At 38.4% G+C, this 17736-nt stretch overlaps 1 protein-coding gene across 2 annotated transcripts in view; it reads right to left on the bottom strand.

Annotated features, from left to right (window-relative positions):
• dock1 (dedicator of cytokinesis 1) overlaps positions 1–17736 on the bottom strand; it is a 187637-nt gene that overhangs the window by 38368 nt on the left and 131533 nt on the right. For both annotated transcript variants that reach the window (XM_057359090.1, XM_057359091.1), the window contains exons 28-31: positions 17291–17392; positions 16163–16257; positions 3926–4004; positions 2867–2967 (exon numbers count right to left, since the gene is read on the bottom strand). In XM_057359090.1, the coding sequence (XP_057215073.1) occupies positions 2867–2967; positions 3926–4004; positions 16163–16257; positions 17291–17392 (377 nt within the window). The remainder of the gene's footprint in view (positions 1–2866; positions 2968–3925; positions 4005–16162; positions 16258–17290; positions 17393–17736) is intronic.

Here is a 17736-nt window from a genome sequence, read left to right as displayed (position 1 = left end):
CAGAAGAGAGAGAGTGAGAGAGAGAGAGAGCAGAGAGACAGAGACGGAGAGAGAGAGAGAGAGAGAGAGAGAGAGAGAGAGAGAGAGAGGAGAGAGAGGAACCAACAGACAGACAGACCAGAGAGAGAGAGAGGAGACACAGACAGACAGAGACACAGACAAGAGAGAGAGAGAGAGGAGAGAGAGAGAAGAGAGAGAGAGAGCGAGAGAGAGAGACAGAGAGAGGCACACACTCACTCAAGCAAAATGGATTGTTAAAACTTACACCTGTCAATCCACATTGGCAGACATTTATCTGGAAATTCAATTGAATACAGGACTATACAGTGTTGAATTATTATTGGCATCTGAAGAGTGAAACATCACTATTACTACGACAAAAGTTTGGGGGGAAAAAAAAGTCCCTTATGTCTTAGGGACAATTCACATTTCGTGTCTAAAACCACGCGTAAAACGCGAGCCGCGCCGCTTTCTCTAGTCAAATGACCCGCGGTGTGTGCGCAGCACTCTGAAAAGTTGAAATATTTCCATGTCGATGCAGCGCCGACGCGTCTAGAAAAATTGTGCAGTGCATCACTCCCTATTTTCGCGCCCCTGCCGTGTGTCTACATTTAAAATAACAAACTTGTGCACGCAAAAGATACAAAATGTGCCCCTTATGGTATCAAAGTTTTCAAGTAGTCAATGGTGCCCCAGAAATCTTTGGTTACTAACATTTTTCCAAATATCTTTTTTTGTGTTCAGCAGAACAACGAAATGTATACAGTCTTGGATCAACGCTAGGCTGAGTAAAAGATGACAGAATGTTCATTTTTGGGTGAAGTGTCTCTTTAGCAAGCGCAGAGCAATGCCTCGGCAGCCACCCACATCTCTGATGCGTTTTTTACATCATTACTACTGTACAGCACCACGGGAAACTCAGGCAAAACTTTCCATTACTGTCATGCTAGTGAAGTTTTACAGACTGCTCGAGACAGAATCAGGAGAGAGCGAGAGAGATGGTAGAGTCAGCAGTGGTTTCTCTCATGACTCCACCTGCAGAAAGAAAGAAAGTGATGACGGGTGGAGGAGAGCTGAGAGTTTAACTCCCAAAGTAAGAAAGACTTCACTGAAAGATGCACAACAGGGGCAGAAGAACAGAGTCAGAGGAACATCAGCTCATTCCTGATAAAAGAACACTAAATTACACTTTCTAAAAAAACAAGGAAAAGAAGATCACAACATGAGCTGTAATCAGGTTGAAATGTTGCCGGCAGGTAAACAAATCAAGCTCCATTATAGCTGACAGATGTGTGTGTGTCTGTGTGTGTCTTGTGTTGTAACACAATTAAAGGGACAGTCCACCAAAATTAAAATTGGGTCACCATGTGCTTGCCATGTAAAATGGCAACTGAAATTATGAAATTTGAACGATTGTTTGCTCAGAATGAAGCAGAATATTTACAAAACAAGTGATTTTTGTCTCATGTAATGAAAGCGGATGGAGACCAGTTGCTGTCTGGCTCCAAAAAGGACAAAAAAAACCTTTAAAGCACCTTTCAAATCTTTTAATCTAAAGGTGCAAGTTTCAATGTTTGTGGATAAAACATATAATTGTGGCAACATCATTTCTTTTATTAGAAAACTAAACTATTTCTTTTAATGTTTGTACAATATTATTCGGACCAAATAATGAATAAAAAACAGCCAAATAAGAGTCCAGCATAGATGGGAATTAGGGCTGTCAAACAGTTAATCGCATCCAGAATAAAAGTTTGTGTTTACATAATATATGTCTGGGTACTGTGCATATTCATTTTGCATTTATAAACACAAAAACATACCCATACATTAAGAAATATTCATTGTATTCATTCTTTTCTTAAATATATGCATGTGTATGTTTTTATAAATACAAAATTAATACGCACAGTATGCAGACAATTATGATGTAAATAGAAACTTTTATTCTGGATGCGATTAATTGTTTGAAAGCCCTAATGGAAATTCCTTCAATAGTGTCTTAAAAAGGTCCAGGGTAAGACTTCAAGATGCTGGATGAAAAAATAGCAAGTGTATGATTTTAAAATTCTAGATGCTAAAATATAACACAGTTCATTAATTTTGATTTCTGTAAGTCACAACATAATTCCAACAGTTTTGTTATTTCAAGGTTTCATGGGTTACTATTGTCCTATAATGTGGATCCTAAAGGTGATCCTTTTTACCGGTGGTGTACGCTTTGCCCTGTATATTCTGTCCTCATGCCATAATAACATGACTACTAGTATTTTTATTTCTGGCTAACTCAAAGAATTCAATTTCTATAACAGACATTTAGGCTGTTTCACAGCACTTCAGCATGTGCTGAGAATACAGACAGTTCTGGAAACGTGTGTGCGCTTTGGTGAGATGAGCCCCCGACATGACGACACACAGCCATCCATCTCAACAGCACTAAACACATGCCACAGTCAGACAGACAGCGGACAGACAGACGCTTCCGGAGGAGATAAGAGCTTCTCCATTCTCTCCATCTCTAACACTCCTGTCATCCTGAGCTCTCTCTCTCTCTCTCTCTTTCTCTAAAGGCTTGGCACAGTGACACAGAACCTTTACATGAAGTTTCCATGAAGACAAATCCAGCATGTCAAATCCTGGTTTGAATGACTAATCTCTCTGAACATGCATGATGGAGAAGAACAGCTTAGAGCTCTCACACAGACAGCATCCTCAACAATATCAACACAAACATATACAGATATATTGTTGCAAAGGAAAAAGAACACATGAAACCTACAGAGATATTATAGATTTCTTTAAAGTTGTGCGGTTGTGTTTGATGTTATTATAGAGCGGTGCATTATGGGCCGATTTTGATACTCACTTTTGAAAGATCTTTGCCCGCTTGTCACTTGAAAAGTTCTCCAACTGCAAAGACTCTTGGGTAAGAAACGCCACAGCAAGGTGGAAGTAGTTATTCCAGAGCTGCGAAAAGACAAATCCAGAAGGTGCTTTCCAGTATCTTGATATGAATCACCGTAAGCCACCAGCAGCTAACACAAGCAAACTGCTTCGAGAAAAGCTGTTTAAATATTGAAATTATAAGCTGTGAGATCGCTGCCTATTAGTTTATCACCGAGCTCTTCAGCTAGCGGAAAATTAAATGATCCTGCTGAAAGTTCCTCTCGCACAATTTAATCACAACAATCTTTAACCAGGCTGAGAGTTTCCATTAACATCTCATTTTTGCTAAACATACGTTTAATATGTTGCTTTATGCTAACACCTGCCTGTAAAAATGATCTGTTATATCATTTCATCTTAGAGAAAGAGTTTAGCCAAAAATGATAAATGTAGTTATTATTTAGCCTTTAGAAATGAACCATACGCTTAACTATGGTAAAAGTGTAGTAATCATGTGTAAAAGTCTAGTACTGTAACTATAGTTTTACTACAAATGTTATGGTTAAAGTATGGCTACTGTTGCAAAACTTTTACAACATAATAAAATAAAACAAATGAAATAAAATCAACAAAAATATAATAAAAAATAAAACAAATAAATAAAAATAAACAAATAACATGAAATGAAATACAATAGATGGTTTATTCTGGTATGGGTATATTCAATTTCAAGCTAAGCTGTGCAAATCAAGAAAAAAATGAATTTTACAGGTTCGTTCAATGCAATTGCACTAAAAGAAACTCAAAAAAGAAATTACATTTGAATGTTACATCATAACATTAGTTATATGATTTGTGTGATACACTACAAGCCTTATGCTTTTGATCTATACACTAGAAAAAGTCATGGGTGTGAATGTTTGAACAACATGAATTCCAAAGAGTCAATAAGTAAATGACGACAATATATAGACATATACTAAAACAAAAGTATATTTTGCGAGTGTAGTAAGACAAACTGATGCTCTGTGGGTCTCACCTGCAGCTCAAAGTTGGTCTGATCGAGAAACTTCTTGTTGAGAACGGCGGCGTACTGATTGATGGCTCTCAAGAAGACTCTGAAACGAGAGAGAAATCGTTTAAGCTTCTGTCCCGTTAAATAATCACACCTGTGTCTCCTCACAAGACTGCGCTCAAACACGTAATAATACACATAATCATTCATCGTCACATTAAAAGGATGCTGTTTGCTTTTAACCACCAAATGAGAAGCATAAACACAGCTTGTTAAACACGGCATAACGTCATTAGCGTCGTTCCCGACACGATGCCTCGGCCTCCAGATGCAGAGAAACAAAGTAATGTTCAGCTTGCGGTAAGAAAGCACATTAACTACAGACGATAAACTTAATCGCAGCTCTTTAACTCCGCCACACAGACTACATTACCAGATTATTAGGCAGACTTAAAACCCGCTCCATCCACTTAGTTTAATAAAGGCCGTCGCTAATGAACTACGAGAGAGACATCTCGCTGCGTCACTGCTGAAGACTATCACATGGCAAAAACAAACAACACCAGAACATTTCTGTTTCATCATGGACTCCAAAGTCATTTTTTTGAATGACTTTCAAATGACACTGTCTGCGCACGACAAAGTTGTATCAGAAACTCCTTTGAGAAAGCAAAATCACAGATGAGATCTCTTTAACATCTCTATCATCTCTCGGGAAGATTACATAGCCAGCAAAAAAGTCTCATCTGCATCTCAGATATTTCTCCTGAGAAGAAATGGCCGTCTCTGTCATTAGAGGTTCAGAAGAGATCTCAACAATGTCTCAAACTGAGCTCAGAAAAGTGTGACGTCTCAGCTTCAACACACAGTCAAGTGTCACCGGTTAAACTCGATCAGACACGTTTCTCACGATTCATTTCCAACACAAATGAATGAGGCGTGATGTTAATATGTGATGCGAGTCTGTCAGATGTCGGACACCTCATTAGCTCCACTGCATATCGCCACATGAAGTGAGCTCTGGCTGAGTAAACAGATCGCAAGCTTTATTAATCGTCCTTTAATCTTAAAGAGCGCGCTGCCATATGAGCCGAATGGATTTCTGATCGACGGAGATAAAAAGACGGAGCTTAACGTCGCTGAACCGTCGCCCTGACACAGACACGGATCTGAGAGGACATCGGGCTTTTGTAACGGAGTGACGGAAAGTTTCTCATTAGGGCCGAGAGACACGATCTGTTTATAATGAGCTGGAGGAGAAAGAGCTGCTTCATGTGACTGGAGACGATAATAAAACAACAGATGCACGGAGAGCCTAGGAGTTTAGTTCAAGAAGATGGCGTGTTCATTTAATGCAAATGAAAATAGGAGTTTTTAAGCGTTGGGTTAAATAGAAACGAAACAAAAATCACCAAAAATGTATTTTTTTACCCACATGTCATTTTCAAACCTGTCATTTCATTGACTTCCATTGTATGAACACAAAACCACTGAGACGTTTCTCAAAATATCTTCTTTTGAGTTCCACTGAAGAAAGAGTCACATACAGGTTTCGAATGGCTCGAGGTTGAATAACTAATGACGGAATTTTATTTTTGTGTGACCCATCTCTTTAAGACGGTATAACACAAATTGAATCAACGAACAAAAATGAAAAATGATCTCTGAATTACAGTGACATTCACATGAACAATAGTCAGCGCAACAATTCCTCATCGATGACCTCGTCTGTACGTCAGAAGAACGCGTTAGACGGTTAAAGAAGATTCCTTGAATCTGGTCGAGAGGTCAAATGAATCCCACTTAAACAATTCCTTCCATCTCAGCTCTGTCCTTCCTGATCAACAGATGAAGATTCAGAAAGACGGTGTAAAAACAAGCCATATCATCTGATTCTCTGCCTGATGTTCATTACCATGAAACCCATCACTGAATACATTATTCTGACAGTGAGATGTTATATATGCATATGTTTATGTTTTCCAGTCAGACGGTTCTGTTCTAATGCTTCTGACTGGACGGCAGAGCCATGAAACTCAAAGCTATTTTACAGCATTAGAGGATTTCAAAAACATCCATTTACTGGATCCTTCTGCCAGTGAGCGGCAGTAATTGAGACCGGCCGAATGAACTCGACTCCCAGACACACGAGCTCACGCGATAAACACAAACAAACACTGATATAACAAATCAAAACGTACAATCAAACTTGTTTCATTCAAGTAAACATAACAAAAAGGCAGTCATATGATATACAGTATATATGACAAACAATCTTCATAAAATGAAAAATTCATTACAAAGGACAATTAAGAGGAAGATGCTGATTGAGAAATGAAAATTAATAATTAAGACTCGAGTGCTTGCAGGCTTTTAGTGAGAATCGTGACTGTCACTTTATGAGCTGAGGTCTGTGTTTATGTTTTATTTGTAGATGACAAAGGACAGCAAGTATCAGAGTTTACTTCTCACAGAGACAAACGAGACCTTCACCAGTCCTGGTGTGTGCCATTACATTATTACATTTACAAAGTCATAATGTCCTTGTCATTTTCGTTTGTGATTACTGGATTTGATTTTTTAACTAATTTAAGAGACTGCACTATTCTATTCCATTGTATCGTATCATATATAGTACCATATATTGTGTCATATATCGCATTGTATTATATATACAGTATATACTGTATATGTCATATCGTATCGTAATATCGCATATATCATAATCATATTGTCAATATAATCATTATCAAAATTGTATATCATATTGTATCAAATGCCAAGCAGTATCAAATATCATACCGCACCCAAAATGCAACGCCGCATCAAATATCGTACCGTATCAAATACCATACAGTATCATATATCATATCATATAATATATGTGTGTAATATATCATATATCATATCAAGCCATATATCACATATCATAAAATATCATATATAATATATCACATATCATATCATATGTCATATATCACATATCATATAGGGCAGTGGTTCTCAAAATTTTTCGTTGTAAGGCCCCCTTTGTGTTAAGTGCATCGCTTTGCGGCCCCCCATATAAAGACGTATAATGTTAAACTTTCAGTTATACAATGCTGGAACCTCAATTCGTTTGGTTGGTGGTGTCATTTTTCTGATGTTTGATTGCATAAAATCTATGATAAATTTCTATATTTCATAAAATGCCACAAAATCTGTGGCTACCCTGGATCCATCTTGGGGCCACCCTGGATCCATCTTGGGGCCACCCTGGATCCATCTTGGGGCCCCACAGGGGGGCCACGGACCCCAGTTTGAGAACCACTGATATAGGGTACCGAATCATACAATATAGCATAGATATAATATCACATACCGTAACCTACCATATCATTTATCACTGAGGGAATGCAATAAAATGCATTTAAAAGTCACAGCAAAACTAGTTTGCCAAACCTTAAACCTATAAATAAACAAAATGATGTTTACCTTGGACAATAGCACTAAACACACTTCACACACAATTTCAATTACATCCTGAATTCAACTGACTGTTTCGTTCAGATTAACATCACAGTTCCACTCGCTGCTTCTCATTCCAGCCAGGAGAGCAAATCCCCCGTTTCCTAAATTCCCAGATCCACTTTCCACATCCGAGTCAATTTTCTGCTGTAGTGAGCCCAGCGGTACAGATCCGCTAAAGAGCGGCTGTCATCCTCAGAGACATCAGCGTCTACCTGTTGACCTGCACTGCACTTTCATTACTTTCTACCCTCCTGACTTGTGACCACCTTCACTTCGGTCAGATTGTTTTTGATTAACCAGTGTTATGCTGGATCTCGCTGAAGCTGTGACTTATACGCCAACATCTACTGGAGAAACATCGCATCACATTCATGAGTTATTTCTGCATAATGAACCCGTCCCCCGTTTAACTCCTATGTTTCTCCAAAGCGTTGAAATGGGTCTGAATTAGTTTGAAATGAGTTTGTCGTGTGTGTCAGCTGCAGGACAATCGGGGTGAAGCGGGTGTACGGGATAGCTGGGTCAGAACGACACACGGGATAAAAGCCCTGCCTAAAGAGATTACAGTAAACCCATTACAGGTGGCGAGCAGAGTCGAGATTCTCCTCACGCATTCACGCAAAGTCGATGATGTGAAGGATACTAATCCCCAACACCTTGAATGCTACGTAGGGCACACAGAGGAAAACCAAAATACATTCTTTGGGTAAAAAATGCCATTAGCAGAATGTTCTGACTTGCGTATCTTTCTCTAATTTTACTCTTGTAAAAACCCACCAAGACACGGTGTTGTAAATCAATCATGACAAATTGACTTCATCAGACGATTAATCCTGTTATTTCTGATCAGCAGATAAACACAAGACACACGGCATCATTTCGCCTATAGCACAACGCTAAACTCCAACCCGAAAATGCACGCGATGTCATCAGCTGATCTGCACGCTCACGGAGCTTTAATGCTAATGAGAGTTTATCAGACAATCACGCTGCTAATTGAGTTCAGAAAGCTGACGTGATAGCGATCAGCATCCATTAGCATGCTAGCATGAACAGACTCCAGGTCAAAGATAAAACAAGGTCGAACTCTTCGCCGTCAGACAGATTCATGACATTACACCACTGTCATTTTGCATGCGTGACCTGATGGTCAATGACTTTTTACAGGAAGTGTAAATCAATGATTTCCTGCAGGGCAAACGTCACCTGTCTGCCAGAATTCACTAGAATATTGTTCATGCATTTGTTTATACTGTAGAAAAAGTGAAAGGTTTTTGGGAGACCTAATATGGTTTTACTACAAAAGTGTACATTTTCAAAAGGGTCGGGATGCAAGCATCTGCCAAATGTGTATCATTCACCAGAGATTTCTGTTGAAAAAAACAAGAAAATATCTTATTCTCAAGCTTGTCACAATAATTGAGTGAATAAAGAAATCCATACAACAAATTTCTAAAGGAGAAACAGCTCTGACAAAATCAAACAATGCAGTCCTCACGTCAATATTCAGCTATCAAAGATATTTCAACAAGATTCAAGAAGTACTTCAGAAGAACATGAAATAAACAACAAACATCACAAATTAACATTCCACATTCATCTGTAATCCGTGTCAGATTCTCTTATGATTTAAAGGGACAGTATCTGACTCTTTCTTCCATGGAACACACAAGAAGATATTTTGAGAAATATCTCAGTGGTTTTTTGTTCAATGGAAGTCAATAGGAGTCAATGTTGGCTGGTCATTCGTTCTTTCAAATATCTTCTTTTGTGTTCTGCAGAAGAAAGTCATACAAGTTCAGAATGACATGAGGGTGAGCGAGCGAGCGAGCGAGCGAGCGAGTGAGTGAGCGAGCGAGCGAGCGAGTGAGTGAGTGAGTGATTTTTGGGTGAACTGTGCCTTTAATATCACATCTGCTCCTGTTCTTACACCGAGCACTGTGAGTGACACTATAGGAAACATTACTCATACAGAGAAGAATAAACCAGCGTATTCCAACATTTGAGGATTTTATTAGAGAGACTTTCTACTTTAACCTTTGTGACTGAAAACTCGTTCTAAATGCATTCTGGATGTCTGCTTTACCGCCTGTTTGGCCTCTCTCGCTTTCAAATACCACATAAAACAAACCGCACAGCACGGGTCTGTCAGATTACCTGACCTTTACCTGTGAGACAGATCAATGATACACTTCCCAGAGGTCACAAATCCAAGATAGAGGTCAAACAATCAAAAACAACACGAAACTGAAGTTTGATAGCGTTACTGTAAAGTATCTAGGCAGGGCAGGACAAACAAGATGAAAACTTCTCTCCAAGCAAATCGAAGTCCTTAGCAATGCAAAAACAACATTCTTAAATTAATATGAAAAAACATAAACGTCATAATAACTTTTCTTGTTATTAAATTTAGTTTTGTAAGTTAACACTATTTTTTTGACATGACATTTTGAGCTTAACCTGCTGTATTAAACCCAGAATATATGTAAGTATATATATATATAAATATATCAGACAAGGTTAAAAGGTCACATGTACAGTATGTACAGTACTACAGGAGGACGGTTTGTGAACCAATGCTCCAACACTACGCAAGTCTCCAGAGGAGCCGCTGAGGATTATGGGTAATTGGGCTCCAAGGAATCAGCACTGAGACTCCATCGCACATTGTGACTTCCACACAACACAAAGCTGCCGTGTAATTATTCTCATAATTGAAGAGCAGCTCGTAATTAAATTCTGTGCACCTTTTCATTTAGCCAGCAGTTAATGTCACACACACACTCTGAGGCCACCAAACCACAGCAAACACACTCATCACAAACTAATGAGATACCCGTAATGCCTACAGCCTGCAGTCATGGAATCTCAGACCACACACCCTCAGAAGGCTCTAGGGGGTCCTCAGAAAATCTCAGAGAAATAAAGAGACAAAACCAAAAGTGTAAAAGTCTACTGAACATCATTTAGAAGTGTTCATGTTTATTTCTAAGTGTTTGTCTCTTCTTTCTTGGTAGATGCATAATATCCAGAATTGTATTTTAGATATGGATTTTAGGAAGGGGGTCTCACAAAAGTCCATCATATTTGGGGTCTCTCGCATTGAAAACCGCATGCACTTCAAACCCTAGTGCTGCCTACATAGGCACCCTAACTAACCAGCACTGGATAAACCAACTCTCTGTGTCATTACCAAATATAGCAACCGTTTTTACTTTCATTTAAACGGGCTATTATTATGGATACAATTAATCTTACAGTCTGATTTATAGTACTTTTCACGTTTCAGTTTCTAAGGAATTTATACTTCAACTGGTGAATTTGATTTACTTGATTCAATGAGCATTTGGAGTCTGGTCGCAGCACTCGCCGAGACATACATACCCAATTACAATTCTGACCGAGCAACACTCAAACACAAAACCTCTTTTCCCTTTTGGAATTAAGGTGATCGAGGTTATTTTAAGAAAAGAAACAATCGCGCTGAAAACGAATATAGAGATGACTGCTGATAACCGCAAGAGCTTTAGAAAACAAAGCAGGACTTTTAGAGATTAGTGAAGTTTTTTAATACCTCGGATGATTTGATGCTCACGGGGCAGATAAAGTCACCTGCACAAGCACCAAAAGAGTTGCTTTTTCCCCCGGATGCTAGAGAACGTCACAGTGCCAGAAACAAGATTGTCATCTTAGGTATTAAACCTCAGCACCTCAGATAAAAAAGAACATTTACTGCAACCAAGTGAACGTTACGCAGTATGTTATTTAAAATGTACGTTTGCAGCAAGCTAGCGGAATGACAACACATCTGCAGGTCTCTATTACTCCAACCTGCAAGCATTTATGTGTGTGTATTCAAAATAAAAAGTATTTAAAAAAGTATGTTTCAGACTGCAGCTTACAAGAAAACTTTATGTCAACAGAAAGCAGCCGGTTTTATCACCAAGCAGCTTGACACACATTTATTTCTCAACAGGTGAATAAAGTTTCTATCTATCGTCAGCTGTCCATTTCTCCAAAGCCTTCAGGAAGGTCAGAGAGGTTTACAGAGCAATCCATGTAAGCTTGTTCTCATCAAAAGAGTCAATGAAATAATCACTCTTTATCTTTTCAGGAGAGAGAGAGAGAACAGATTGAAACAGCAGTCACGTGAGCATCAACGGATGTGAGAAAGTGATGATGAGGGTCAGAGGGTTAAACAGATGCTGAATCGACGTCATTTTACCTTGACACTTCATCCCGTCTTGCTCTTCTCATCTCTTTTCATTTCAGTGTCATTGGTGTCGTGTGCTGTTAGCGTTTCTCATTGGATTCTATTCTTTCTACATCACCGTCATCTGCCATAAGGTCACTCTGACACAACACTGATGTGCTTCTGAGTCAGAGACTTCTCTGAATATACTGTTTTCAAAAAACTGAATATATCCATATATAACATATCTTGGTTATTTCTGGATAAGGGTTTTATTCAAACTAATTAGATTGGGATGAATTGGTCACGTGACTCAGAGGATTAGTCAGATTTGTGATTCACTAAATGGAGTCCAAAAATCATTGAAAATAAAATGGCACAAAATTAATGCTGTAATTCATAACTTTCTTCACTCTATCGCCATTTTTCAAACATAAAATTGAAGGATACCTTACATACTTATCTCTACGTAGACGTCAAACAAATCAAATCGTATAAATCACAAATGCTTATAAATCATTACAGCCACGGAAAAAAAAAACATTTTCTGAAATGACTGTGTTTAGGTAAAATTATGATTTTTGTTTCATTCTGTGAACGATCCCAAATTTCAGATAAAAATATTGTTTCTATTTGCAGAAAATGAAAACTGGAGAAAAGATTCTGTTTTTTCAGACCTCAAATGCTGCAAAGAAAACAAGTTCAGATTCACTTTTAAGCCATACAACAGTAACATTTCTACATGTATTTAGGAAAAGCTTCACACATATTTTTATACGATCCTCACTTTTGATCACAGTTTCCATGCGTCTTGTCATGCTGTCAGTTGTTGGATGATGTTACGTCACTCCTGAGGTGTGATTTTGTTGAAATTCAACAGACACTTGACTGGAATAACCACAATACATTTAGAAAGGACGATTAAATGAGAATTTGGAATAGTCTCTCAATTTTTTCCGCAGCTCCATATGCTTTAGACAAAGAGACTTTTATCTACGCTGTTTTTTCTTTGTACTCGCTTAATAACCCTAAAAAACACAAATAGAAAGTGCAACTTTGAGGCTCTTTGAAGTAAAAACAGTTTAGTTGTGTACAGACGAATTGACAATAAATAATTGAAAAACACAAGACAATAAATATTCTTCTAATGATGTATCCAAACCTCCTCTATTAGAATCCTCTAATGTGTCAGACGCATTGATTTGTGTATTGATTTTACACTGCGAACAAACACTTGAAACCTCATGATTCACTCATTCACCGTGACCTAACCCTCCATCACAAATAGAACACAACATCCTCAAGAAGCTTCTACACTCCTTTGTGTGTGTGTGTGTGTGTGTGTGCGTGTGTGTGCGTGCGTGCGTGCGTGTGTGTGTGTGTGTGTGTGTGCGTGTGTGTGTGCGTGTGTGCGTGTGTGTGTGCGTGCGTGTGCGTGCGTGTGTTTTTTGCTTTCTAAATCACAAGAGGCTCAACCCACCAGAGGAACACAACAGCATACATCAGCCAGCAGAACAAATGCCATCATGTGCAAATTGAGTCACGGCGCTTTGAATCCAGCACAGACAGAGGTTTGGTTCTGAGAAAGGTCAAGCCAACAGAACAACAGAGAAACAAGAGCTAGAATCAAACGCCACACAATGTCGTCCGGCCTGCACGTGAAAAGAGCGAGGTTAGAGGTGCAGAAGCAGAGCGAACGCTGAGATAACAATAGAGAATCTCAGGAGGAAAAACAGGAAGGTTCTGAGACTTTATGAGGGCCAGAGACGCACTCTTAATAATGCATTGCTAGCTTTTACATCAGAATTACACTCGTAAAAACACACAGTTTACAACAAAAGTGCCCCAGGCTCTGCAGAGAAATACATTTAACGTGGGAAGTTTAGTGAAATGCAAAATGATCTTGAGCTAGAATGTTTCTTTACCACGCTGAAACACAAGGGCAAATTTACTAAACGCTTACACAACGTAAACACAAACAATCCCAAATGTTTTTTAAGTACCGCCCAGTTCAACATGAGCCACGTTGACTTCAGTTCAGTTACCGCCGTCCTACAAAAGACTAAAAAAGACACCTTTGTTTCTTTAGAAGAAGTGAATATAAAAGAGCACATTGCTTTTCCTACTTTCTATGTAGTCCTTTACCTTTACAAACACTTAGAAAAACATTAGAAAAAATTCGTCAACTGAAATATAAGTGCAGACGTTTCATTCAACATCACCTCTCAATGTGACAAAAGACGCTAAAAATAAAGTGTGAACAACACAATCTCACAAATGATTCAAACAGAGAATACATTTTCACTCAAGATGTTAAATCTATATGTAGTATGCATTCACGTGGAACCTTTATACTCGCACCAAATGCTAATATACACAGCACATAGATTTCAGCTCAACCTGTCCAGTCATTCAAAGTCAAGATTTATCATTTAGGATGTTTACTTTTTTTACAAATACACAACTACAAAGAACTATCACATGACTTCACCAAATATTTTTATATGTGGGCTTTTCAATTTTTGATAGTACAGTTGAGACAGACAGGAAGCAATGGTTAGGAGAGAGGGCAGGAGGATGGGGAAAGGACCATGAGCCACGACTCAAACTTGGGTCTCCCACAACTTCACCAAATATTTTCACATTTATAGTCTGTTACAACGAAAGAATCATTGGGCAATTCCAGCGTTATGGATGTGACATTTTGCGTTACGGATGTGATATGAAAATGCTCAGAGAATGTATTTGTTACGAATATATGTTTTTTAAACATCTGTTTTTATTGAGTCTAAACATCAGAAAAATGTCAGTCTTTGAACAAATTTTCTATTTCAAAAAAAGTGAAATAAACATGCGTTATGGATGTGACAAAAATTTATGAGAAATATGTCCCGTTATGGATGTGACAATCCTGAAAATGGCACTTTCCTGACTATGAAAACTCATGCCCTAAAAATAAAACAAATGTTTTAAAAACTTGAAGAGAGACCTCACATGGGTATTTGAACCACCAAGTGTTGATATCTGTGCTGTTAGCATAGTAAAAACCTTTGGTAAAAACTTGATTTCATCATGGTAAGGTTGACATTGATGCAACTTCAGAGTCACGGGTTTGAGTCCCTTGTAACGATTTATATCTTGAAAATAAAAATGTCTGGAATATGCATAAATGTAAACGAAAAATGTAATTTCTATTGAGAGATTATGTAATATGAATGCAAAAGAATGACAGAGAGAGAGAGAGAGAGAGAGAGAGCATTAAAGCGTTAAAGTATATAAACATCACTGAAAAGAGTTGTGGAAGTTTTGCTGTTATTGTTACAATCACATTTTTCTTCTGCATTCTTTCTTCTGCATCTGTTTAGTGCACTTACTAGTGAACAAGAGTGTGATGCAAGCACACCTGTGAGGTGGATGGACTCTATCGGTGCTGACCCAGAGGTGTCTCCTGTGTGACTCCCACACTCACTGTAACTGACCTCTGACCTCCACTGCTATCAAACCCTAAGCACAGCAGCTGCTATCCCAAAACAATCTCAACTGTGATATTACAACGTCTAGACAGCCAGAAGAATATATTAAGAACTCATCCATCCTGCCGAAAAATCTAAGCTTCAGTCCCACATATTTCACTCTGCCACCTGCCTACAACGCTAGAAAAACTGAAACTTTACAGCACAAGGAACATCAGTCTTCTGTGTGATCTGACACTGCGATCTGTAATATATGACCGAACGTGGACACCCTATTCAAATGAACGTGTTTGAATAAACAATTATGCTACATCATCTGATGATATCCCAAAGGATTTAATGCTTCCAGTTAGTGTTCATTTCGTTAATGAAAATAACGACGAAAAATATTCGCCAACGACTATTTTCCCAAGACGAAAACCAGACGAAAAGTACGGGCATTAAACGACAACTAAGACTATATCAGCACGCAATAACGCTGACGAAAAATGATGAGACTGAAATGTAGTTATAAAATAAACACTTACCCAGAAACTCTTTTCAGACTTTGTCAGGAAAAATAGATAACAGATTTTTGTGCGAGCCTCTGCTGCACGAGCGTTCATGTTTGCGGTCGCCAGATGACAGGAGTTCAGATCCCCCAAACAGGGACGAAAGGTTAAAAAAGTATACGTTTTCTGCCAGTGGGTTCTGCCAGACTTATTTTATGCAATCTGGCAACCATAAGCAAATGCTCTCACTGTGGAAGCGCCTTTGAGGATCTCAAGTTAATAAACAAGAGTTTAGCGACCTCCAGCCACCTCGCGCTTTCAAGCTTCTGCTGGATGCATGCAGGCGCATGCAGCCGAGCGTTTCTGATCTTGACTGAAGAAAAATCCACACATTAGCCAGATTCAAAAATGTGCTCCCGAAATGTTTTGAATAATTTCAATCCTTTGTCTTATTTTCTCATGTAACATACTGTACATGCTTTAACTTATTTTGCGGACAAAATCGTTCTGATTAGGAAGGGATGAAGGTATTCGAGTAATAGAACAAGGACAAACATGAAAGGGAACACTGCTGTATGCTACAGGTCATACTCACTTATTCTGCATCATGTTCATTATGACCCAGTCGGCAGGATAGACATTTTTCCCAATGAGATTCTTAAACATAATGAATGTCTCCATGAGGAAATCCTGAAAGACATCAGCAGTGTTTCAGACCAGCGTGAGGAATATAACCCAAACATTTCACACTTTCCCACATTTACTTGCGTCTTATTGAATCCTTTGGCTTTCTCAGCGAATGCATTAATGGACCTTTTTCACAAGCCTGTGATGACGGTTTTTTCATTTTCTTTACAAATGTACGTACGTTTATAACACTATACTTTTTATTATATTACCTTTGCATCAAATGACAATAGTTAACACTAATGCGAGCGTGTTTCTTACACAGCATCTATGGAAGTCACGGTAAATTTGACATCATTCTCTCTTTTGACGACCGTTCTCAGACTATCGCTATTTTTTTTTCATTTCGTTGCAAGAAACGAGAATACAAAAAAATATATTTGTGGTAGTCTCCCATTCACCGCTATAGAAGTTTACCCAACTATGACAACTTCCGCTGCTGAGAAACCTGGAAACGGGACAAACGTCCATTTTATTTCTTCCTAGTACGTCACAGAGTTTTAGAACAGATGACTTCGTATGTTATAACTGAAATGAGAAATCCTGAAATGTTATAATGAACCACTCACGGTAGCTTCACTGAATGAACTGGAACGTTTCAGGTTGTTTGTGGCATATAACACTATTATAGAGCACTAATATCAAGTTTATACTTTTCTGTCCAGCATACATTACATGCAACACTGGACCTTTATTTCGTATCCCAAAAAACTGGGCAATAAAGAACTTTCTCCTACAATAACAAAACTGAAAAATAGCCAAATCTCTTTTTAAAGTGTTGATTTCATGGGTGAATGATTCATTTTGTTCATCATTCATTATATCTATAGTGTGTTTCTGGAGCTGGTAGAGAATTGTGTTCCAGAAAACGCACATACAGTTAAAATAAATAGCTCGAATGCACTGTGCTCTACGTTTCTGTCTACTAACAAATGTAAATGTACATTGAAGGCGCTGATGCTAAAATAAATGTCGAACAAAATGAAAAGCCCACTGCGTTATTGATCGTAAAGGAAGTTTTATTTCTCAAACTCACCACCACGTCTGAGCGCATCTTCCCGAAGGTACTGATGAGGTGTGTGTAGTGATGATCCTCCATCTGCCGTAGCGTAGCCGTCATACACGCAACAAAACAGCCCTGCCGAGAGAGAGAGAGCATCTATCAATCATAAAGTGCCAGCTAATGACTGTCAAAGATGTGCTATTAAAGTGTCACAGAACAAAACAAAGACCTCCAACAAAATGAAATGATCAAACAATTCTAAAACAGATTTTATAAACGATTAACGACATTAACGTTCAGTGTGATAAATGAATGCGTGTAAATGAAAACATTCACAACAATATTTTGCTCATCTGATTACATCTGTTTGAGAGACACAGTGAGAATCTAATGATCCACTTTCAACATGACTGGAATTGAGTGGATGTTACATGCAATTAACCAGAACCCAACTGGTGAGAAATAAAACAACACAACAA

The sequence above is a fragment of the Triplophysa rosa genome, linkage group LG18 (genome assembly GCF_024868665.1).
Source record: "Triplophysa rosa linkage group LG18, Trosa_1v2, whole genome shotgun sequence".
Taxonomy (NCBI): Eukaryota; Metazoa; Chordata; class Actinopteri; order Cypriniformes; family Nemacheilidae; genus Triplophysa; species Triplophysa rosa.
The sequence above is the reverse complement of the archived record's forward strand: the minus strand, read 5'-3'. Positions and strand labels throughout refer to the sequence as shown.